Source organism: Elaeis guineensis, chromosome 13, assembly GCF_000442705.2.
Source record: "Elaeis guineensis isolate ETL-2024a chromosome 13, EG11, whole genome shotgun sequence".
Taxonomy (NCBI): domain Eukaryota; kingdom Viridiplantae; phylum Streptophyta; class Magnoliopsida; order Arecales; family Arecaceae; genus Elaeis; species Elaeis guineensis.
This window is the reverse complement of record NC_026005.2, coordinates 66,762,821-66,786,812: the sequence shown is the minus strand read 5'-3', so window position 1 is coordinate 66,786,812 and position 23,992 is coordinate 66,762,821. Positions and strand designations below refer to the sequence as shown.

At 36.5% G+C, this 23,992-nt stretch overlaps 1 protein-coding gene across 1 annotated transcript; it reads left to right on the top strand.

The window, feature by feature from the left end:
- The first annotated feature begins 311 nt into the window (after positions 1-311).
- LOC105036151 (uncharacterized) lies at positions 312-22,994 on the top strand. Its single transcript, XM_073247238.1, has 6 exons — positions 312-361; positions 486-584; positions 15,239-15,506; positions 15,792-15,962; positions 16,124-16,328; positions 22,698-22,994. Exons 1-5 carry the CDS (start codon positions 312-314, stop codon positions 16,316-16,318), a joined length of 783 nt encoding a protein of 260 aa, XP_073103339.1. The 3' UTR covers positions 16,319-16,328; positions 22,698-22,994.
- The last annotated feature ends 998 nt before the right edge of the window (positions 22,995-23,992 follow it).

Sequence of the window (23,992 nt, the reverse complement as noted above, 5' to 3'; positions counted from 1 at the left end):
TTGAAGCTCTTGAGGAGACTATCGATGAGATTGATTGTTGGAGTCCTCCAAGGAGGACTCCACTCTAATCCTCCCCCCACGATGATGTCACTCCTTGCATGAGAGCAAGATGAAGGTTTGAGAATTGCAGTGCCAAATAGGCGAGTTCCAGGGAGCCAGCCGCCAGCAGAAAGATGGCTTTGACTTTGCAACTCGACCTTTACTCTCCTAAGAGACCTTGATTGAGCCAAACTTGAATCGTTCAAAACATCACTAGATGAGTTGCCCGACACATCCATCAACCTCTTAGGCAATCAGGAGGATCAAGGCGGATGGAGTGGCATGTCAGTGGGAAAGGGGGAGGACTCCCAAGCAAGCAAGGGTGTGCATGGAAGCATGCATGCACTACTCCTGTCAAGGCAGAGTCCTCCCGACCATTATAGGTACCCAAGATCCGAGACCCACATCAACACTCCAATGACTGGATCATGCCGATGACACCTCAGGTCTGATGCCCCTACTCGTGCACAGGCAAGTGAAGCAAGAGCATCATTAACTGCAAGGATCACCTTCAACTTCGATCCGATGTCCGTCCTTGCCCGTAAGTGAGTGAAGCAATAGTATTGTCGACTGTGTGGATCGCATTCAATTTGGTCCAATAACCCTACTCACCTATAGGTGAGTGAAATGAGAGCATCATGGACTGTGACGATCACCTCTGACTTCAATATGATGCCTCTACTCATCCACAGATGAGTGAAGCGAAAGCATCATCACCCACGAGGATCATCTTCAACTATAGTCCGATGCCCCTACTCATCCATAGGCGAGTGAAGTAAGAGCATCATCGACCACAAGAATCATCCCCAATTTGATCTGATGCCCCTACTTGTCCATAGGTGAGTGAAGTGAAAGCATCATCGACTGTGAGAACCATATCCGACTTCTACTAGATGCCCCTACTCGCTCGTAGGTGAGTGAAGTGAAAGCATCATTGACTACGAGGATCATCTCCGACTTTGGTGTGATGCCCCTACTCGGCATAGGTAAGTTGAGAGAGCATTAATGATGAAGTCTCCGATCTGAGCCATCACCAACATGAAATAATGTCATCCTAAGCCTACACTTGAGTAAGCCACCAATGGATAAACGAGTTGAGGACCTTTCAGATATTAGACGAGGCACAACAATGGTAATCGCATGGGAGTCAAAAGAAAGACATGAGAGAAAATAATTTTTTATTTCTTACAAGCCATATTTCTATTACAAAAGTGGCGACAAAAGAGAAACCACAAAGAGAAAAACACCGACAAGCCACACCGACCAGTCCAAGCCATGCTAATAGGCCACAGATATTCCCTGCATGAGGTGTTAAAAAATTGGATAGGCAGCATGTGTAGATTTCAAAACTTTGAAAATAAGCAGTAAAAAATAAATCAGATTAAACCCTTTAACCCCACATGTAAGATACCAAATCTAAACCTACCCAAGCCCAGAAGAAATCACATATAATCAATATGAAATTTAAAAAAAATTATGAGATCAGATCTCATTACCTTAGTGCGGGTAGATATTCACCACTTCTGATGATCTCGGATTCATAGAAGATAGAGCCGCACACGTGTTCGATCTCTACGGGTATTCATCGAGATCAATCTTGAACTTTTCTTCTCGTAGAAGATTCTTCTTCTCAAGAAGAACCTTAGCCTTGAAGATTTTGATCAACTCCTTTGATCTTAACTGTGAGATCAACTCTTTGATCTGTAGTCTTCTTCTTTTTCTCCTCGATCCTTGATCTCAAAGTCATCAGAACTTCTTCTAGGCATGTGGAAGAGAGAGCACCCAGCTTTTGGGCATGAAAAGGAAGAAAATGATGAGAGGAGGCATGGAGATGGAGAGAGGGAGAGTTTTGTTGATCAAAAATTTATCATATGAAACCCTAGAGACCACTCTTTATATATAGACATTGTCCTGAAATATATTAGGAGCTCAATTATCTTAAAAAGATAGATTCTTATCTCATAAGAATCCTCTAACTTTTTCATCTAATTTATGCCATATAAAATTAGATATAAATGATAATTAATCAGTCCTTTTAAGCATGTACAAGAGGCATCATGAGAATATATATCAGGTAATTGTTGGCACCCCACAAAGAGATCTCTAGCCATAAAAGATGGGGCATGGATCCCACTCTCTCTTCTCCACACCATGACACATAATAGATGGTGGGGCCCTCTAGGATATGGCACCCAATAATTTTCAAAAAGAAAAAGATGTGCCACTCAATCTTCCATCTATTACACATTCACACTTAGAGATAATTAGGAGATAAAGAACAGATAATATTAGGATAATTATGCTAACTAATTGACTTAATCAAATCCTCTTGGGCTCATAATTAAGAGCCTAATTAAATCCAAATAAATTTAGATTAGGTTCAAGGCTATGGACTTGATCAAATCAAAGTCCAAGAAGAATTAGGTTTAACCGTGTGCTAGTATGATTCTCATAAACCTAATAGGATTTCAATAAACCCTAATCCAATTGGAACTTCATAAGCCCAATTAGCAAATTTGAGATTAAATCTCTTAATGTGTGATCCCATAGGTTTCATTCTATCTGGTAGTGAGATATATTGTGATCTCTATCACAATATCATCGAAACTCTTTTCGATGGATTGAAATATTTCTAATTCTACCCTTCGAGAGTCATTGATCATCAAAATAATGCCCAATGAGTCTCACAATCCACCAGTGACACCTAGCAGTATATAGTGATAATCTAGTAGAATAAAAGTATGAATTCTAGGTGCAGTCATCGTATGATTCAGTCCTTCTATTGTGAGTCCCAACTTGACAGAAATCATGGAGAACTCATCAAATTCTATCGTTAGTCATATGTTAGATTGGCTCGACTCGAGTTCATTTGTGAATTCTATGAAAACTCTTTTTCAGTATTCACACTTGCTGTGGTCAAAGACTTTCTGAACTCAATCTTACAAATCACATAGGACTTCTTCTTTTTTATCAAGATCGACAGATTCCATCTAAGTGCATCCTACTCCAAACAGCGAATCTGAAACCTACTGAAGCCAACATATACAGCAAGGGTCCGAATGGCTAGGGACCAAGAGAACGTACAGTCAAATCCAGTAGCCTCGCCACGAATAGCCAATGTCACCGCAGGTCAAAGGACCACTTACACCACTGCAGCATCGAGAAGACTACTGACGAATGAGTAGACATTCATGTGATTCTCGTGTTGGTCATGCTCAGTGCAAGTTGTTCTCTAACAACTATCTGCACCTTTACCCCAGTATCTCTACACTGCAGACCCAAGACTTATCTGCCTATAAGAGAGGTGAACCATGTATCGATCTCAAATGGATTGATCACTGTCCTCTGTGATGATCTTTTGATCGAAACATTTAGAAATTAACCACTAATTAATGTATGTCTCAAATTTTTAACTCTTTAAGAATATACAAAAATCATCTTTATTAATTTTTAGGATAAATCATGGACACATAAACATGATTGAAATAAAAAAATCCTTTATTTATAATAAAAGTATTACAAGTACAGGTTTAGACTCTGAAAATATATAATGTGTCAGCCAACAATTAGTTTCTAGGATACAAATCCAACAAACTCCTACTTGACCTAAAGCCAGTTGGCCATGTACCTAAGACCCATCTTCACAATGTGAGCTTCGATCTTCTGCTGGCTGAGAGGTTTGATCAGTGGGTCCACCACATTCAGTGCGGAGTCGACTCTCTGCACCTCGACGAACTTCTTCTCGAGATATTTACGTATGATGTGAAATCGCCGCTCTATGTGCATGGTCGAATCTGCAATGATCGACTGCTTGAAATTCTTTCAGCTAACTGCACCACCATTACAGAAGAAGATACATCCTGATGTAGACTTTCTATTATCGATATCAGACATAAAGTCTGAATCGGTGTATCTCTCAACTTTAGCTCCGATCCTCCATCAAAGACCAACATTAAATCTTTAGTCCTTCTCAAGTACTTAAGGATATTTTTAACAGCAATCCAGTGTTCTTCATCTGGATTCATCTGATATCTACTCGTGACGCTCACGACAAGTGCTATATCAAGACGTGTATATAACATGACATACATGAGGCTTCCTATTGCCGTAGCATAAGGGATCTTGCTCATGCGCTGGATCTCCTCAGGTGTGTCAGGATGCATCTTTTTGGAGAGATAAATGCCATGTCTAAGGGACAAAAGACCCCTCTTGGAGTTTTTCATGTTGAATCTTTTCAGCACCTCCTCTATATACATATGTGTGAGAGTCCTATCATTCTCTTAGATCTATCTTTATAGACCTTTATACTAAGAATGTAGGAAGCTTCTCCTAGGTCTTTCATGGCGAACTCTTTCAACAATCATATTTGACCGACTTCAGTATAGGAATATCATTTTCATTCAGAAGGATGTCATCCACGTACAATATGAAGAATGTGACAGCACTCTCACTGATCTTGTTGTATACACATAGCTCCTCCTCATTTTGAATGAAATCAAATATTTTGATCACATCATTAAAGTGAGTATTCCAACTCTAAGATGCTTGCTTGAGTCCATATATGGACCTTTACAGCTTACAGACTTTGTGACCACTATCACTAGACGTGAAACCCAAAGGCTGCTCCATATAGATATCTTCCTCAAGATATCCATTTAGGAAGGTAGTTTTCACATCCATCTGTCAAATTTCGTAATCATGAAATGCTGCTATAGCAAGTAGAGTACGAATAAATTTCAACATGGCTACGGATGAAAAAGTTTCATGATAGTCGATGCCTTCACATGGACTATAACTTTCGCAACTAGTCTTGTCTTATAGGTCTCTACCTTACCATCTGACCCAATCTTACTTTTGAAAAATCTATTTATCTCCAATAGGTACAATACCTTCAAGTAGATCTACTAAGGATCAAACCTGGTTGGAATGCATGGAGTCAATTTTTGACTTCATCGCTTTCATCCATTTCTCAGAGTTTATATCTAACATTACCTCATTATAGATTTTGGGATCATTCCTAATGTCCCTATCTCCCATAAGGAACACTTCTTCTAAATCCTTTATAAGAATATTCAAGTATCTTTCAGGAGGACGGGAGACCCTATTTGATTTACGAGGTGGAGGAGGTATCACATCTATTGGCTCATTATTGGGTTCAGATTCTTGGACTAGATGCTCTTAAGAGACTTTCTCTTCGAGCTCAATCTTTCTCCCACTGCCTCCATCTTGGATAAACTATTTTTTCAGAAATACGGTATGACGGCTCACAATCACATTGTGATTCTCAGGAAGATAGAAATAGTATCTCATAGTTTTCTTAGGATATCCTATAAATGAGTCCTAAAAGATCTAGTCTATAACTTATCCGCCTGCTGTCGCTTGACATGAGCGGACATCTCCAAATCTTAAGATACCCAAGAGTTGGTTTCTTACTATGCCATAACTCATATGGTGTGGTAAGAATGGATTTAGAAGAAATCTGATTCAAGAGATGAATCACAGACATCAAAGCATATCTCCAAAGAAAGTTAGAAAGATTCATGAAGCTCATCATGGATCGAATCATATCCAATAAGATTCGATTTCTCCTTTTTCAATCTCCCGTTGAGCTGAGGTATTCTGGAAGTGTCCACTGTGAGACTATGCCATTGTCCTTGAGATAGGCTTGAAATTTTCCACTAAGATATTCTCCTCCTCGATCTAATCAAAAATCTTTATGGATTTTTTGATCTATTTTTCTACTTCATGCCTGAATTCTATGAACTTTTCAAAAGCTCCAGACTTTCGATGCATCAGATACACAAACCCATGTCATGAATAATCATCGATAAAGGTTATGAAGTAGATATAGCCACTCCTGGCTTCTATATCAAATGGATCACACACGTCAGTGTGTACCCGAGCTAATATCTCAGTGACCCTTTCCACTTGTCCCATAAAGGACAGCTTGATCATTTTTCTTTGAAGACATGATTTACAGACTAGATAAGACTCAAAGTTAATGGTCCAAGAAGATCATCTTTCTCTAATTTGTTGAGTCTATCCTCTCTAATGTGGCCTAGCCTAAGGTGCCACAGATACTTTTGGCTGATTCTATCTCTAGATCTCTTAGACCCTACGGCATTTACTATTTACTCGTTAATGTTTATACTTGCATTGGTGTACAAATGGTAAAGACCGTCAATCAAGAAAGCACGTGCCAAAGTTTATTTTCAAAATAAATAGAACACATGTCTTTATTGAAATAAAAATTATAATTATCCTGTGCCAGCACAGAGATAGAAATCAAATTTCTACTGGCTACAAGTACAAAATAACAGTCTTTTAAAAATAAACTAAATTCTAATGGTAGTCACAGAGGATAGATTTTGATGGCCACAGCAGCAACTCTTGCTCCATTATCGATCCAAAGAGTGATCTCGCCTTCCCTCAGCTCTCTAACTTCTTCAAGATCCTACATTGAAGTGCATAAATAAGCACTTGAATCAGAATCAAGAACCCAACTAGAAGAAGAAAAAATCATTAGATTAGTTTCAATAATGAGTAACTCAGACGAACCTTCAGAAGGCCCATCTTTCTTTCTGTTCTTGACAGTCGCCAGGTAGGCCAGACAGTTTCTTCTCTAATGGCCTTCGACATTGTAATGAAATATTTTTCTTTGTCGTAGGCCTTCTTGGAACCTGTTTCTTGAGCTTGGCCTCATTCTTCTGCTTCTTTGTAAGCTTTTTCTTTTTCTTGAAAGAAGACTTCCTTTTAGAGGAAGCCCGCTCCACAGCCAGAACTGTGCTCTTTGAACTTTTCAAGGTGCCTTTCTGTAGTCACCAGCATATTCAATAACTCTGACAAAATGGCATCAATCTTATTCATATGGTAGTTCATAATGAACTGCCCATATGAGTTAGAAAGAGACTCGAGGATCAGATCCACCTGCAGTTCCTTGTCCATGTTCATATCGAGCTTCTGAAGCTCCTCTATGTCCTTGATCATTGTCAAATAATGATCATTGACGGACTGTCCATCACGCATCTTCGCTCTGAAAAATCTCTGAGAGACTTCAAAGCGAGCTATGCGACTTCGTTCACCATACAACTCTTGCAGGTGAACCAGCATTTCTTTGGCAGTCCTCATGTCTTCATGCTGTTGCTAAAGATCATTGGACATGGATGCTAAGATGTAGCACTTTGTCTTGTTATCTTCATCCATCCATTTCTCAAGTGCAGGTCATTGATCAGTGGATGGATGACCAGGTAACTCAAGCACTTCCTGATCGAAGATATAGATGAGTTTTTCAGAATTGAGAATAATTCTTAAATTATAGAGTCAGTCTTTGTAATTGATACTGGTCAACCTATTTGTATCGAGGATTTGGGCTAAAGGATTTGAACTCGACATGATTATCTGCAGAGAGAACAGTTTCTAGTTAGATTTTTATACTTATAATATTATTTGTTCTAGAGACTTTGAAAATAAACTAGGGCTCCTACTATTTTTTCGAATCTCCCACACTCCTCGGATGGAGAAATAGAAATCTATATGCGATCGATTTCAAGTAGATACTGCGATCTCATTAATCTATACACACCTCACCTAACAGTTATTGATGAGTACAGACCAATGAATGGACAACACTTTATCCATTGCTTCACTAAGCAAGATGCAGTAGGCTTGGTCTCTAAGTCTTGTGGCCTTACCTAACAGTTATTGGTACATTTCTTAATTAAGTCAGACCCATCGTTCACCAGCAGGCACAAAGCTATCATTGGAATCCTCACCTAATAGTTATTGGGCCAAACTCCATCTCTACCCCGAGACATCACATATCAATAGAGTGATTGTACCTTTTCGATGCAACCGAACTACTGTAACTAGTCGAGAACAATCAACACCAGGAAGGCACCTACATCTCTACAATGATGGAAGATCTCTAGACTTAATATTTAATGAGAAGATTTGAGTTTAAGTCTCTTCTAAATCAGTAGATCTGACATCTGACTGATTAAATTAGGTCAGCACATCAATATGTCTAACCAGCCTAGTTGGCATAGGTGAACTCGAGTCAACAAGTAACCTAACATGAAACTAAATCTCCCAATATGATCAGGTAAGTTGAGATGCGTAGGGGTCCCTCCATTGCTTTCTTTAGACACTAATCAAAATTGATCAGATCAGATAACGGAACCAATTAAATAACCACCATCTTAACACTTGCCTTAGACACCAAATTGATCGATTAGAATCGATTAGATTAATCTATTGAAATGGACCCAAACCACTGAGCCAAATTCGATCTTGAGTCAATCAACTCACATCAAAATATGAATCGATGTGACCAACTACAACTAAAGTTAACTTTGAGCTCTTTTGATCTAATCCTAATCATCCATTGATTAGGTTCAATCAACTGCTCAAATTCAAAAATAGTTTCTAGCCTGATCTAATTAATTAAATCCTAATTGCAGTTTGTGGACTTAGACCTAATTTATTCGACCCATACCCACATGCAACAACTCAATTTTAGATCTAAAAATAATTTTTAGATTATATTTCATTGCATGCATTTAGTGGTTTATGATCTAGAAACTGTTTCAGATCTAAACCTAGTTTCATATATCGAATATATGTAGTTTCAGATCTAAACCTAGTTTCATATATCGAATATATGTAGTTTCAGATCTAAATCAAATATGCATCACATATACATAAATATCAGATTTAAAACTAAATTTATACATATGAAATATACATAAAATTAGATCTAAAATAATGATTAAAATATTTTAAAATATTTTTTCAAAAATTGATTCACATCAAACTAGGACAACCTTTATAATATGGGAGGTAAATCCTACATCAGGACAACCTTATATCAATTTGATGTAAGCTTTTAATCATTCTAATTTTATATCTAAATTAAAATTAAATATATCATATATACTAATTTTTTAGATCTAAAAGATTTAATTTAATTATTTAAAAATAATTTTTAAAATCAATCAATCTTGTGCTAGGACAATCTTTGCAGTATAGAGGGTAAACCCTATACTAGGACAACCTTATATCAGCATAAAATTAATTTTAAATTATTAAAACTTTCAGATCTAATCTAAAAACTAGATCATATATATTTTCAAAAAAATTGGGCTCTGATACCACTGTTAGAAAATCGGGTAGGCAGCATGTGTAGATTTCAAAATTTTAAAAATAAGCAGTGAAAAATAAATCAGATTAAATTTTTTAACCCCACATGCAAGATATCAAATTTAAACATATCCAAGCCTAAAAAAAATTATATATAATCAATCTAAAATTTAAAAAAATTTATGAGATTAGATCTCATTACCTTGATGCGGGTAGATATTCACCGCTTCTGATAATCTCGGATTCGTAGAAGATGGAGCCGCACACATATCCGATCTCTATGGATATCTATCAGGATCAATCTTAAACTTTTCTTCTCATAGAAAATTTTTCTTCTCAAGAAAAACCTTAACCTTGAAGATTTTGATCAATTGCTTTGATCTTAATGTGAGATCAACCCCTTGATCTGCAGTCTTCTTCTTCTTCTCCTCGATCTTTGATCTCTAAGTCACCAGAACTTCTTCTAGACATATAGAAGAGAGAGCATCTAGTTTTTAGGCATGGAAAGGAAGAAAATGATGAGAGGAAGCATGGAGAAGGAGAGAGGGAGAGTTTTGTTGATAAAAAATTCATCCTATGAAACCCTATAGACCACTCTTTATATATAGACACTGTCCTGACACATATTAGGAATCCAATTATCTTAAAAAAATAGATTTTTATTTCATAAAAATTTTTTATTTTTTTAATCTAATTTATGTCAAATAAAATCAGATATAAATGATAATTAATCAGCCCCTTTAAGCATGTACAAGAGGCATCATGAGAATATATGTCAGGTAATTGGGGCGTCAACTCTTGGTGCCCCACAAAGAGATCTCTAGCCATAAAAGATGGGGCATGGACCCCACTCTCTCTCCTCCATGCCATGACACATAATAGGGGGTGGGGCCCTCTAAGATATGGCACCTAATAATTTTCAAAAAGAAAAAGATGTACCACTCAATCTTCCATCTATTCCATATTCACACTTAGAGATGATTAGGAGATAAAGAAGAGATAATGTTAGGATAATTATGCCAACTAATTGACTTAATCAAATTCTCTTGGGCTCATAATTATGAGTCCAATTAAACTCAAATGAATTTAGGTTAGGTTCAAGGCTATGGACTTGATCAAATCGAAGTCTTGAGAAGAATTAGGTTTAATCATGTGCTAGCATGCAGAGTGTAGCCCAAGCCCAGACGCATGCGTGTGGTGTGCGGCCCAGGCCCAGGCGTGCGGGTGCGGCCCAAGCCCATGCGCGTGCGCGTGCAGGTTCAGTGCCTGGGTATCCCGATCCATGGTGGATCGGGCAGTGCATAGGCAGGCGTGTGGATTGAGAGACTATTTCTCATAGGTTTCTCATGATCCACCATGGATCGAATGGTGTTTCTCGCTCGATTCTCACAGTCTACGGGCTATTTCGTAGACCACGTCGCAATCGGACGGCTTGGGGAGCTACTAGTCATGATCCGACGATTTTGGATAGTTTTCTGGATGCTGTAGGATACTATATCCTATTCTACCATGTTTTTAAGGCTATAAAAAGCCTGTTTACACAACAGAAGGTTGTGGTGAGCGGTAGTTCGGCAGAGAACTCGAGAATAGAGGCGATGAGGCATCAAGAGGAGCTGGAGCAGGGGCTTCATGCAGATTATTGGACAGCGGATAGTAGTCACTTCAGGGGTTCAAAGAGTCCTCTTAGAGAGAGCTTTTGTGAGAGAGAGCTTCTTGTGAGGGAGAGATAGGATGTACAAGGATTGAGAGTGTGATCTCCTCTTATAATTTTTTCTCTTTTCTCATAGTGAAGTTTGCATGCCCCGTGAAGGCCAGTCATTTTTGAGCTGATCCATATATTTTATTGTTCCTATTTTATTTCTTCTTTCTTTCTGCTGTGACATACAGTATCGAAATGGTCCTGAGAGGTAGTGTCTTGGCCAGACATCTTCCAACAAATTAATCACCATGTGCGCACCTATTTTCTTTTTCTTTTTTTCTTTTAACCTCTACTCCCTTCCTATTTTTTGGGTGTTGGATGTATTGTTTTTGCGAGATAAGACATCTTCTTGTTAGTGTTGAAATGGTGGTACTATTTGATAACATGGTTGATGTATAGGGTAGGTTTAACATTTTTCAAATACTAAAATTAGCGGTGCAGTAATAAACCTTTGGGAATTGTAGTTAAATATTGTAATTAGTTGGATTCAGTGTTATGTTTATTTTCAAAAAAAGATATGGATGGATGTAATTGGATTTTACGTAACATTTATTTATGTGTTATTTCTTCAGTAATCATTTAAATATAGATTTTCATTGTTTATTTTTTTCTTTTGTGGTCACATATTTGATACGTGTAAAATTGCATTTTGAATGGTCTTTATGGTAGTCGATTACTTACCTATAAATTTGTTGTGTATTCTTGACTTGTCACTAAATTCCTCCAAAATTTTTGAGGGGAAAAAAAAAGATAAGGCCCTATAGAAATGATGCTTTGGATATAAATACTCTAAAAAAGTTATCTGAATCTATAAAATTTCTAGTAGTGTAAATTGAATTCGAACATTTCACTAATCAAACAACCATATCTACTTTTGCATAACATTTTCTTTGGGAAAAATTATCCTTATTGCATTTATGAGGGTCTTGTTGGTGAAAGCACTACCTGATAAAAGACTTTGTCTCTCTATTTGTTCTTAGTTTTCCAAAAGAGTTAAATTTTAAATCCATAAGGATAAAGGAAAACAACTTTAAAGACCATGTATTAGTTCCTTATATTTAGAAGGATAATCAAGTTTTAGTTTTGGAAAGTGATAATAGAAATAAATATGCAAATATGTATATGTTTGTGAGAGAGAGATTAGAGCTTGTGGCAGAGGTGGGTGTAGGTGTGGTCGCAAGTGTGGGTGCAGGAAAGTTGGTATTATAGTAACTTTCGAAGTAAAAAAGTACTTCGAAGGTGGGAGTAGGTTTAATACGATAGGAATTCCATTGTCGTTCAACCCTAGATTGAAGATACTTGCTACTAAAGCTAAACTTGTACACCAAAATATATCTTTACTTATCTTTTGATTAAATGTTGTTCCTTTTAGTTTTGATTTGTAGTCTATAAATTATAAGAGCTACTCATGCCATTGATTTAATCAATTATATACCCCAAATGCAACATCTATGACTTCTTAATCTATTACTTAAATAATAAATTTTAATAGATGTGTTGATCCATATGAAACTTGATATTGATGGTTCAAAAATTTTCTTAAAGCAACCATTTATGTTCACTAGGAATTGGAAGGGATCTTTTTGTGAGTAAGGTATTTGTTTTGTTGGAATTTTGGATGCATTGTGCAGTTTTGCTGGATCACATGGTTTTGTGAATTAATTTAAACTTCACAAGTTTCTAATGTTTAAGTTAAAAGTTGCATTTGAGGCTTAATATTAGGGATGGAAATGGGCCGAGCTGGTCCAAACTATACCCCTATCCAAGCTCGGCCCAAATATTTTTTTGTTGGGCTTTATGTTGAGCTTAAACCTGATTTTTTTTTTTTTTGAAAAGTTGAGGGTTCATGCTGAGCTTATTAACAATCTTCAATGTTTAAGAGACTTGACTTTAGGTGATGCCATTACTGGCATATCTATTTTAAAAAAAAAAGTATAATCAGCATGGTAATTAGTTTGGGCATCATGTAGGAGTGGTACACTAGTGGGAGCATGTTTAATACTTGAGTGGTGTTTTTGGAACCCTTGTTGTCCTAAAATTTGACTAGTTAAGTCACCATTTGATTTTAACCTGAGTTTACAAAATATATCATCGAGTCCTTATAATCAAAAGCTTAGCATCTAAATATCAAATGGATAGTCCAACCAAAATGTCATTGTTCCAACCTCAAGGAGCTGTTCCCGAAGTTGTATTATTAAGATGACAAAATATTTTGACGACAACATTGGTGACAGAATATCTCAAACAATAACTTAATAGAGTCTGTAACGTTCCATATTGTTCGCTGTTCATGATTTCTTCCGATTGCAAGCACGATGAAAGCCATCTCGCTCGCATCGTCTCCACTTTTGGTTCCATTCTTTTGTAGATAAAAGATTTATTTGAGAATCTTTTTTTTTCGAATAAATATTTTTCAAACAATATTTAGATAGAAAAATAATTTATCTATATTCTTTTACACATGAAAAAATGGCTTCAGAATTTGTTACTCATGTTCTTTTACATTACTATTTTTCTGGATAAGTTGGTAAAATTTATCCATATTTTTCATGATATCCCTTATGCTTTTTAGATTTGACTAAGTTAAGCATTGAATGATGGAAACATTGAAAATGAGGATGGTGTATTTTAGGTATAGCATTAAATACCTACTTTACTGACCGATAGAAAAATGATTTAACTACCTCCTGAATGGGTAAATTTTTTTTCATTTTACGGATAAATATTACTCATGGTAAAGTAACTCACTCATCTTGAAAAGCATGAGAACATGAGTAAGTTGGTCAATGAAAAAATTGATCAACCTTTTTATGATATTTATCCATAAAAGAACAAACCCTTTAGATACAAACTAATTTTCTAGATCTAGAGCTCTCCTAAGTCACAATGCATGCTTCACCTTTTATTATTCTTCTACTATATAAATAGTGGGCCCCAATGAGGAAATCGATATTGGGTTTCAGGTCGGATGTGTGGCTCTTTTCCAAACCATGGCTTCTTTTGGAATTTACAATAGACTATTGTTGTGCAGATATCAGTTGTAAAACAGGGATTTCCACATGCTTCTTTTGTCATCAGTATTTTAGTATGGACATATGCGTGGGTTTCTCATTCTCTCTCATATGCTGTTACTTCTGATATTTCTAGTGAGAATTTGGACTCCTTTATTAGTTTTATAAGGAGTCTGATATTGTGTTGCGATCGGTGTTGTGAATATTTTAACAAAATTTCTGCCTATGGTGCCCAGAAGCCCCATTGCAGTTACTACCTATTGCCAACTGATGCATATGCTGATGGCTCTACATGGTTGCTTATTCTATTAATATGCTAGGGCCTTTATCTCCACATGATAGCCTTCAATTATTTATGTCGGATGAAAATTTTGCTATCCATTCTATTTTCTGGTATAGCTTTATTACATGTGTCTTAAGTCCTATATCTGGCTGCATTCAAGGACCCTGTTGATACTATATTATCCCATTTGATGAGATGTTGTCAGTATTTTCTGTTAGAAACTCAGCTCTTAATCTTGGTGCTTTGCACAAATCTTTTACACTAGAATCTTCTGTGATTAATTTTCATGCAGCTAATTGCCACACTTTTACTGTATGGATCCTAAAACTTATTTATAGCTGCTTTCGGGATCTTATTGGTATTATGTTATCCTTGATGATGGGGTATACTCATTACTTTCTAATGGGATTGGGAAGCCTATATCTATCTTTGGTTGGTAGGAAGTTTTGGTGTAGAAGCTTCTTTTAGTTCTCTGATTATTCTCTCCCTTGTTGACATGAATTTTATATTTTTTATTTACTCTTTATCTAGGGACACTTTGTGATTTTCTACAATTTATTTTATATATTTAATCATCCTTATTTATTTTTGTACAGCTAGCAGGCATCTCTTGTAATTAATTTGATTCTATATTTTGAAATAATATAGTTCTCTTGTTCCACAGTATTTGGCAATCATTTTAATATTTTTAAAATAAAAATATTAATTTTTTAAAATATTAATTTATTATTATTATTATTTTAATTTTATATTTGATTGAAAATTTATGGAGCTTATTTTTTAATTAGAATAAATGAAATTATTTTTCATTATTTTTTAAAATAAATTATTTCACGATGAAATATAAAATAACTTAAATCAAATGAAAGGGAATAAGATGTGTTTAATGTATTTTTGATTTAAATTGTAAAATCCGCGGGTCCTATTGCCGTTCATGCTTTGGGAAATAAGATGGGATAAGGATGAATAAGATGGAATAAATCCTTATTTCACCTTATTCCCAGCAACCAAACGCTACCGAACTTAAAATAAATAAATAAATAAATAACTAAATGACAACGCATCCAGGGCCGCACCCGCGATAAAGGCTCTCAGGAACCCTAAGCTCTCCGTCCCCTCTCTCGATCTCCATCTCTCAGCCTCCTTCCATGGCCTCCTCCGCCCATCCTCTCCCCCCACGGACAGGGCTTCTCCGGAACCACCGGAGAAAAAGCAGAAATTGATGAGTGAAGGATCAGACGAGGAAAACCGGAAGTCGGTGAGCGACGGATCGGGGGAAGAAAGGACGGACTCCACTGGTTGTGACATGGCCGAGGAATATTATTGCAATAACTATGTACGTGATCTAAATCCTTTCACCCTAATCTCCTAGTCTCATCTAATCTTAATCTAAAGCGATCCGATGCTTCTCCAAACCCTAACCCTAGCGTTTCCCTTTATCTTATCCCGAGTATGCTTCTCCTTCTGCTCCATATTAATTTTACCAAGCATATGAAGATCCATGCATCCTCTCCGTCAATCCGTCCTTCGCTAATGTTTCTCCTCAATATTTATGATTTTTCTTTTTTCTTTTTCCTTTTCCTGTTCCCTCAATCATGTACGTGCATATATTATTCTACAGCTCTTTGACTGTGATGGGGAACGGGAAGAGGATTCGGATGGTGATTTATTGGTTTGTAACCTTGTAGCACATTTACGGGGCAAGTTCGACTTGGAAGGACCCAGAGCACAGGACTGGAGAAAATGTGCCGATTTCTCAGAGTTGGCCCTAAAGAAGTACAATAACGATAATGTATGTTTTTTATTTTAATTCTATCCCTTTATTTCCTTTAATCCACTTCTCTATACATATCGTGATGTACCATCATGCTAAAGCTGAAAGCTCAAAAGATGAAAGAAATTTTCTCCTTTTTCTTGAAATTTCGCTTTCCATATGGAAAAAATTTCTTGTAGGGAACAAATTATGAGCTTGTGGAGGTGGTCAAGGTAAACATGCGGATTGTTTCTGGTGTGATATTTTATATAACCTTTACAGCCAAGGATGCTGATGCTACTGATGGTGTTCCTGAGGTCTTTCAAGCACGTGTGGTGAACTTGATAAATAATGGTGTGGAGGTCTGTCTTTGTAGGCTTAAGCCTACAAACTAGTGAATTAGAGGTGAATTTTTTAACTTTGTATCACCTTGATTTGCTTTTATTTTTTTGATGTGCGTTCTATTGGAAGTTCTTCACTTTTTAAAGCCGATTAAGACTAGTTTTAAGTTCCTTCCCCCCTTTCCTGGGTGCAAAAAATGAGAAAAAGAAGGGAGAAGAAAGAATCAACTCTTAGATTTATCCATGCTTCTCATGTTATGCCTGAGTAGAAAATCGCTTCATGATACTGTTCTGTGGTTTATGTCATCCAATATTTTAAGTATATAAACAGCGATGGCCGGAGCTGCCAGCCTGTTTTGGATTCCTGTGTTATATTTAGTCTACTTATGATAATAAATTATAGGAGAGGCTTTATAGAGATCATGAGACTTCTAGATTACAGGTTACAATAGTTTTGACTAGCTAGAAATTTTTTTCGCGTGGCGGGGGTTGGGGTTGGTTTGGGCCGCTGTGTTTTCTGTTTTCTGGTAAATGGTACATTAATTAATCACGGTGTGTGCACCTATTTTTTTTTCTCTTTCTTTTTTAAACCTCTGCTCCCTATTTTTCTGGTGTTGGATGTATTTTTCTTGCAAGGTAGGACATCTTCATGTTGGTGTTGGAATGGTGGTAGTGTTTGATAATGTGGTTGATGTATGGGACATTAGGTTTGGTCAAGATGAAGTTTGCAGCTTTCAAGGAAGGCTTAACATTTTTAAAATACTAAAATCAGCGGTGTATTCATTTACCTTTAGGAATTGTCGTTAAATATTCTAATTAGTTGGATTCTATGTTATGCCTATTTCCAAAATGAGATACTGTTGGATGTAATTGTATTTTATGTAACATTTATTTCTGTGTTGTTTCTTCAGCGATCATTTAAGTATGTATTTTCATTTTTTATTTTTTTTCTTTTGCTCTCACGTATTCGATACATGTAAAATTGCATTTTAAATGGTCTTTATGGTAGTTGATTACTGACCTATAAATTTATTGTGTATTATTGTCTTTCACTAAATGCAGCAAAAAGTTTTGATGAAAAAAATAGTGACAAGACCCTCTAGAAATGATGCTTTGGATGTAAGTACTCTCAAAAAGATATCTGAATATGCAGAATTTCTAGTAGTATAAATTGAATCTGAACATTTCAGTGATCAAACAGCCATATCTCATTTTGCATCACATTTTATTTCGAAAAAATTGTCCTCATTGCATTTATGAGGAAGGTCTTTTTGGTGGTAGCACTACTTGACAAAAGATTTGTCTCTCTCTTTATTCTTGGCTTCCCAATAGAGCTAAACTTTTAATCCATAAGGATAAAGGGAAACAACTTTTAAAGACCAAGTATTAGCTCCTTAAAATTGGAAGGATTATCAAGTTTTAGTTTTGGAAAGTGATAATAGTAATAAAAATGCAAATATGTATATGTTTGTGAGAGAGAGAGAGAGAGAGAGAGAGATTAGGGTTTGTGGCAGAGTTACATGGTGTAGTTGCAAGTGCGGGTAGATGGAAGTGGGTATTTTATTAACTCCTAGGGTTTGTGGCAGAGTTACATGGTGTAGTTGCAAGTGCGGGTGGAGGAAAGTGGGTATTTTATTAACTCCTAGAGTAAGGAAGTACTTCAAAGGTGAGAGTAGGTTCAATATTATAGGAATTCCATTGTCAATGTGCTACCCTAAATCAATGATTCTTGCTGCTAAAGCTAAACTTGTTCACCAAACATGTGCAATTGACTTAATCAATTAGATACCCCAAATGCAATTTCTATGACTTCTTAATCTATTACTAAATTAATAAATTTTAACAGACATGCAGATCCATATGAAACTTGATATTGATTGTTTAAAAATTTTCTTAAAGCAACTATTTATGTTCACTAGGAATTGGAAGGGATCTTTTTGTGGGTAGGGTACTTGTTTTGCTAGAATTTTGGATGAATTGTGCAGTTTTGCTAGATCACATGGTTTTGTGAATTAATTTCAAACTTCTTAAGTTTCTAATCTCTAAGTTAAAACTTGTATTTGAGGCTTATTATTAGGAATGGAAATGGGCCGAGCTGGTCTGGATGATACCCCTACCACAAGCCCGGCCCAAAATTTTTTTGGGCTTTGTGCAGGGCCTAAGCCTGAATCTTTTTTTGAAAAGTTCAGGTCCAATCTTGACCCGAGCTTGATTGGGCCAATCTCGTATATCTTCTCCAACCACCATCTTTGCCATCGACTGTTGGAAGTCCGCCCATAGGTCTTCCGACCTCTTCACAATTAAGAAGCTCTCCTTTAGCTTCCCCTCCGCCACCTTGTTGCCCCTCATGACACTAGTCTTTGCAGCATTGCTGCTGCTAGCTGCCGCCTCCTCCGGTGGAATTGTTCTAAGTGGTTGCAGGGGAGGAAGGAGGGAATACTTGATGGTGCAGATGGAGTTACCACCAAACTCAAAGTGCTCATTGGCCATGGTGGGGTTGTTGATGAAGATGAGGTGGGTGGGGTCATTCGAGAGCTCCTTCGGGGATGCAGTGAGGCAGTCAGAGTCTATGTAGGAGCCATGGCAAGGGCAGGGGTGTTAGGGATGAAAGAGAATCGGTTGGTGCAGGCGAATAAGTGGTAGGATTGAGTTGAATGGGGGGCTTGGGTAGGAGCCAAGGGGTGAAGGGTTGTCATTGGCCGTGTTATTTGGTTTATTGTTGTTAATTTTAGTGGGCTTAGTTCGTGCTCAAGCTCATGCCGGGTTGAAGAACTATCGGAGCCTGGCTGGAAATATGAGTTCAAATTTGAAGCCTAAATCCGATTTGAAACTTCTTGGGCATAGCCCATAGTCCGGCTCATAGTCAGACCGGTCCAATGGGCCTTAGGTCGGCCCGAGCCCACTTCCAGTCATACTTAATAAAGCATACTAACTATGTCATGTATATCTGATTTTGAGACAATTTGAATGGGAGTACGAAAAGGATCGAGTTTTATGAAAATGCCAAGCAAGCATAGTTCTCTCCATATACTGTTATTCTTTTTTTTTTTTTTTTCTGTTACAATTTTCAAGTGGTACTCTGTCATAATCTCTTTAATTGTGTGCATGTTACTTGATTCCAAACTTGTATAAAGAGGTCTCCAATGTGAGTTAGATATGTTGATGTATATTCCCCTTTTTCCATAATTTATTAACTTATTAGAAGTATCATAGTGCTTTGAGTTCCATGTACAAATTTGTGCTTACTAACTATGCGTGCATTGAAAGATGTCTGCAGCTTTAGATTTTCAGTTGTGTGTGAGAGAGAGAGAGATAGAGAACTATTTTGAATTTTTTCTTTTTTCTTGAGAAAAACAAACTAGTGATTGAGTGTTAGTAGCATGCTACATCTATCTGTGAAATATAGTTAATTAGGTGAAAACATGTCCTGTGCCTCAGGAATAAGGACGTAGAATTTACTAATGAAAAGGCAGTGAAATAGAATAACAGTAAATAAAATGCTAGTTCTACCCACAACTTCGGTTTCCTTTTGGCTTAGAAATTCTACTTAAAAATTTCATCACTATTCATCAGAAGCTTTGTTCAGCGTAACAGATTGATAATAAAGGTCATTCTGTTTCCATCTCATGGTAGCCTTTATTAAGTGTTTGTTAGCATTATTCCTCAACAACAACATCAACTCCACTTAACAAACTTGTGGAACACGATTTGATAAGAGAAGGATTTGACTCCAAGGGAACATATGAGGGCATTGGTACTATATGTTTATGGGAATTCAGCATCAACACATGAAACTTAAGATCTGGTCCATAGCACCAACCGAACTGGCTAATATTATCCCATATCTGATATCACTTGGTTTATGCTTACTTAAGAGAGCACAAAACTATTCATTTCTTTAATAGAAATAGACAAAAATCCAGCTTGTTGACTGGAAACTTGCTTTTATATTATTTTTGATTTTTAGAGTAAATTCTTTCTGCAGTTTAATGAGTATGACACTCTGAAAAATAGCAATATTATTTTGCTTTTTTGGAAAAGCACATGTTTCAAGCACAACTCCACTCTCCCTTGAATCTTGGTGACTTTTATATTTATGAAACCATTAATCTATATCCTGACCAGACCTGGTAGGAAAATTCCATTTGCATCTCCGGCGTAAGAACTTTTCTTGGCAGATCTCTTTTAAGAAGTAGCCTTCCATGATGCTCCATTTCAAATATCGAACAGTGTTTAATACATGCTTTCTATACGTTTTTGTTGATGCGCAGTTTTTTTCTCCTTAAGAAAGCATATGTGCGCTTTGGTTTACTGATCCCAGAAATCTTATTCTTGCTTTGGATGCATGGAGGCTTCCATCTTAAATTTCTGCCATGAAATGTCCTCCGATATAGAAGATGATTTGTCCGAGTTAAACCCAGATTATTTCTTAGTAATTGTTATATATAATGGTTTACAGTACCAGTTTCGATATTTGTACCACTACTTTGCTGCTGTAGTGTTTATATAGGTTAATTCATGGTACCAATGCTCATTACATCCCCAATACTACTTGGTTTGCTATCTGATTTCTCCGGTATAGAACCACTTGTTACAGGGTGATATTGTCTAGTAGGCGAACTATGGGGTCAAAGATGTGAAGGCACTGGTTGAATCTAAAGACTGATATTTTTTGGCTTTGTATCAAGCATAAGGATAATGTGGTGTTACTTCTTAACTAACCAATGTAATCGTTTTATTTATTGTGAAAAATGTGAACTTAGATTAGGTGAAAAGGCCTGGAATTATAATGGATTCTACAATACCTTTTATAACAGTGTCAGTGGTAAAATACCTTCCCTCGTCTGTAGATGTCCTACTACAATGGTCAATTCTTAAAGTTAAAATCTTGGAATAGATTGTTATGCTATAATCACTAATCTTTTTCTTTTTCTGATTGTAAGGGAGGCGAGAAGTCACCAGATATATAACCACTATCCACTACAATTTGTCACATTAATTGACGAACAACATGACTGTTTTCTGTCACTTATATTTGAGGTTTTTCCTTTAGCTTATTATTTTTATGTTTATCAGATGTAGATCATTCCTTATATTTTGATCATGATATAATGTTAATCTGGAACCTTCGGATCGTGTACCTTTGTTAAAAGCATGATGATAATGCCTGAAACAAATGAAATAATTGTTGTCTCTGTTTTTGTAACATGACATTTTGATTTACTTTTAATTTACCTAATCATTTTGGGTCAAAGTTGAACATCTTTTCTTTCTTTTGAATGAGTGTAATTATTCCTTGGAAGATTGGTTTTACTCCTACAAGCTAAAACTTATGTTCTACTTTGTGATTAGCTCTGTTTCAAATGATGTTTTGATATCTCACTGGATTGCATAATTTTCAGAAATTTGTGGAGATCATGCCATTTATATATATATATATAGTTTCATTTGTATCAGGCTGTATTAGTTTCTTTAGTTGAGTGAAGTATGACTACAACATATATCAGTATTTTTTTTGTACAATCTGAGTTCCAATTTATTTTAGCTATTTTTCTCAGTTTTTCATTGTGGTAGCTGTCAACATTTTCCTTACTCGTATTCTTCACACACACACACACACACACACACATGTACGCATACATGTACACATACATACATGCGCGCGCGCGCACACACACACACATATGTATGTATGCATGTATGTATGCGTACATATCTATCTATCTATTTATATATATATATATATATATATATATATATATACACGTGTGTGTGTGTTAGTGTATGTGTGTGTTTGTGTGTATGTATGCGTGTATATGTATATGGGCAGGCGTGCACACACATGTATGTGTGTGTGTGTGTGTATGCATACACATACATACATACATAGGTATATATATGGTGTATAATATATATGGATATGGATGTGTGTGTCTATATATATGTATATATATGTATGTGTTGTATATATGTGTGTGTGTGTCTATATATGTATGTTTGTGTGTATGTGTTTATATATATATGTATATGTATATTTGTGTGCGCGTGCCCGCGCGTCTGTATGTATCTATATATGTATATATGCATCTATATATTTGCATGTGTATATTTATATATATAAGCTAGGGATCAAATGGTATAGTTCATTTGTTGGTAGCTTGGAGGGTTACAAACATGACTATTGCTTTCCAATTAGCTGTTTTTGCATTATAATCATCAAGCTTGCAAGTTGTTCTTTTTTATTTTTTTTATTCCCACCAGCAAAATGCCATGTGTTTGTTGGTTATTTAACCTTTGCTATTGGTCGTTTCAAATGGTCTGTTCTTGCAAATTTAACCACCTGATGTGCCCTTAATTCAGTGAATTCAGCTGCTTTAGGAGCATATTGCTTTGCTCATATTATTTTCTTCTCAAAATTTGTTTTAACCTGCAGCGTATCGGTTCAGGAACCATTAGAGGATCATATTTTGTGAACGCAATTGCCAGCTGCTGCACGCGTTACGTCTGGGGTCTTCTGTCGCATATTTTTAATATATGTTAAACTCTACTCCATCCTTCGGAATGAATCCTCAAGTTACTTTTAATATCAAATGTATATATTGCTTTCTGAGCTGAACTGGCATGTCAGCAGTGCAAGCTAATTGGTGTTGGGGATAGATTCAGCCAACAATCATTTCAATTATGGAAATTAGCAGCAGGGAAATTGGAAGGCCCTCAAATTTTCCTTTTATTGTCAACCAGCACCTTTAGTTAGTTCACTCTATTGTTTTAAACTGATGATGGTTGAAAAGGGCCTTGCTAATTGGAGTCTTTTTGTTGCCCGTTTTTTCTCACGCCTGTTCTCAGCTACAATTCTAACCAACCTTTTCAGGCTCTGGATGGGCAATTTAGAGCTGCATGCTTGTGCTGTTGCATAATGTAAGAAAGCAGAGAAACATTATACTTGGGTAAGAGAACTGCAATGACACTCGTGATCAGGATTATCTTGCCAAACCAGAGAGGACGTTTCGTTCCTGGTCTTTCTGCCAAGCAGAAAGACGGAAACAGCCATTAGGGGAAATTTCTAATCCAACCATTAGAGGACTTCGGGGATATGCACGGTGAACGAGTTCTTTGACCAACTGGCTCGCTCTGCTGTAAGCTAAAGATGTATTGGAGAAGAATGTGCTGGTACTGGAAATTCTGTTATTTAAATTGATGTACGTGTGTCATGGATGGATAGAGAGACCTTCAACTGCCGTAGAATCTCAATGAAGAAAAGGCCTCTCACTAAACATTTGATTATAGAAACATTTGTTATTAGATAAAGATGGATCCAACTAGATGATATACTCTTTGGTCCTCTGCTTTCCTTCATCGATTAGCATGAAGCATGGATCATCATCTGCTATGTGAATATGGCTTATTAGTAATAGATAGGAATTACATGATGGGTTACAAGACCAAGAGCCTCTTTATACGAGCCGCAGTTTCTGTCTTGAGATTATTGTATCAAACGGCAATGCCACAGTAGCGGACTGGCCACCCACTTGAACTCTGCTTTGCTGCTCTACCAGAGGGGTTTGGGGGATGGAACAAGTAACCATCATGCACCTAGGTAGCAGACATTTTTCTTTATGTTTGCGTTGCCATCAAGTAGGATTTAAGTTTGAATGGTCATGTAATGGGATTGATATTAGGAACTTGGGCCTCCAGGCTCTAAACTAGTTTACATGGAGAATTTTTTTT

What these genes read in the sequence shown, in the direction of transcription:
- LOC105036151 (XM_073247238.1), top strand. Translation starts at nt 312, where the DNA reads ATGGAGTGGCATGTCAGTGGGAAAGGGGGAGGACTCCCAAGCAAGCAA. An exon ending in ATGTCCGTCCTTGCCCGTAA is followed by an intron (nt 585 to 15,238) that starts GTGAGTGAAGCA and finishes CAACGCATCCAG; the next exon opens with GGCCGCACCCGCGATAAAGG. An exon ending in AGAAGTACAATAACGATAAT is followed by an intron (nt 15,963 to 16,123) that starts GTATGTTTTTTA and finishes AATTTCTTGTAG; the next exon opens with GGAACAAATTATGAGCTTGT.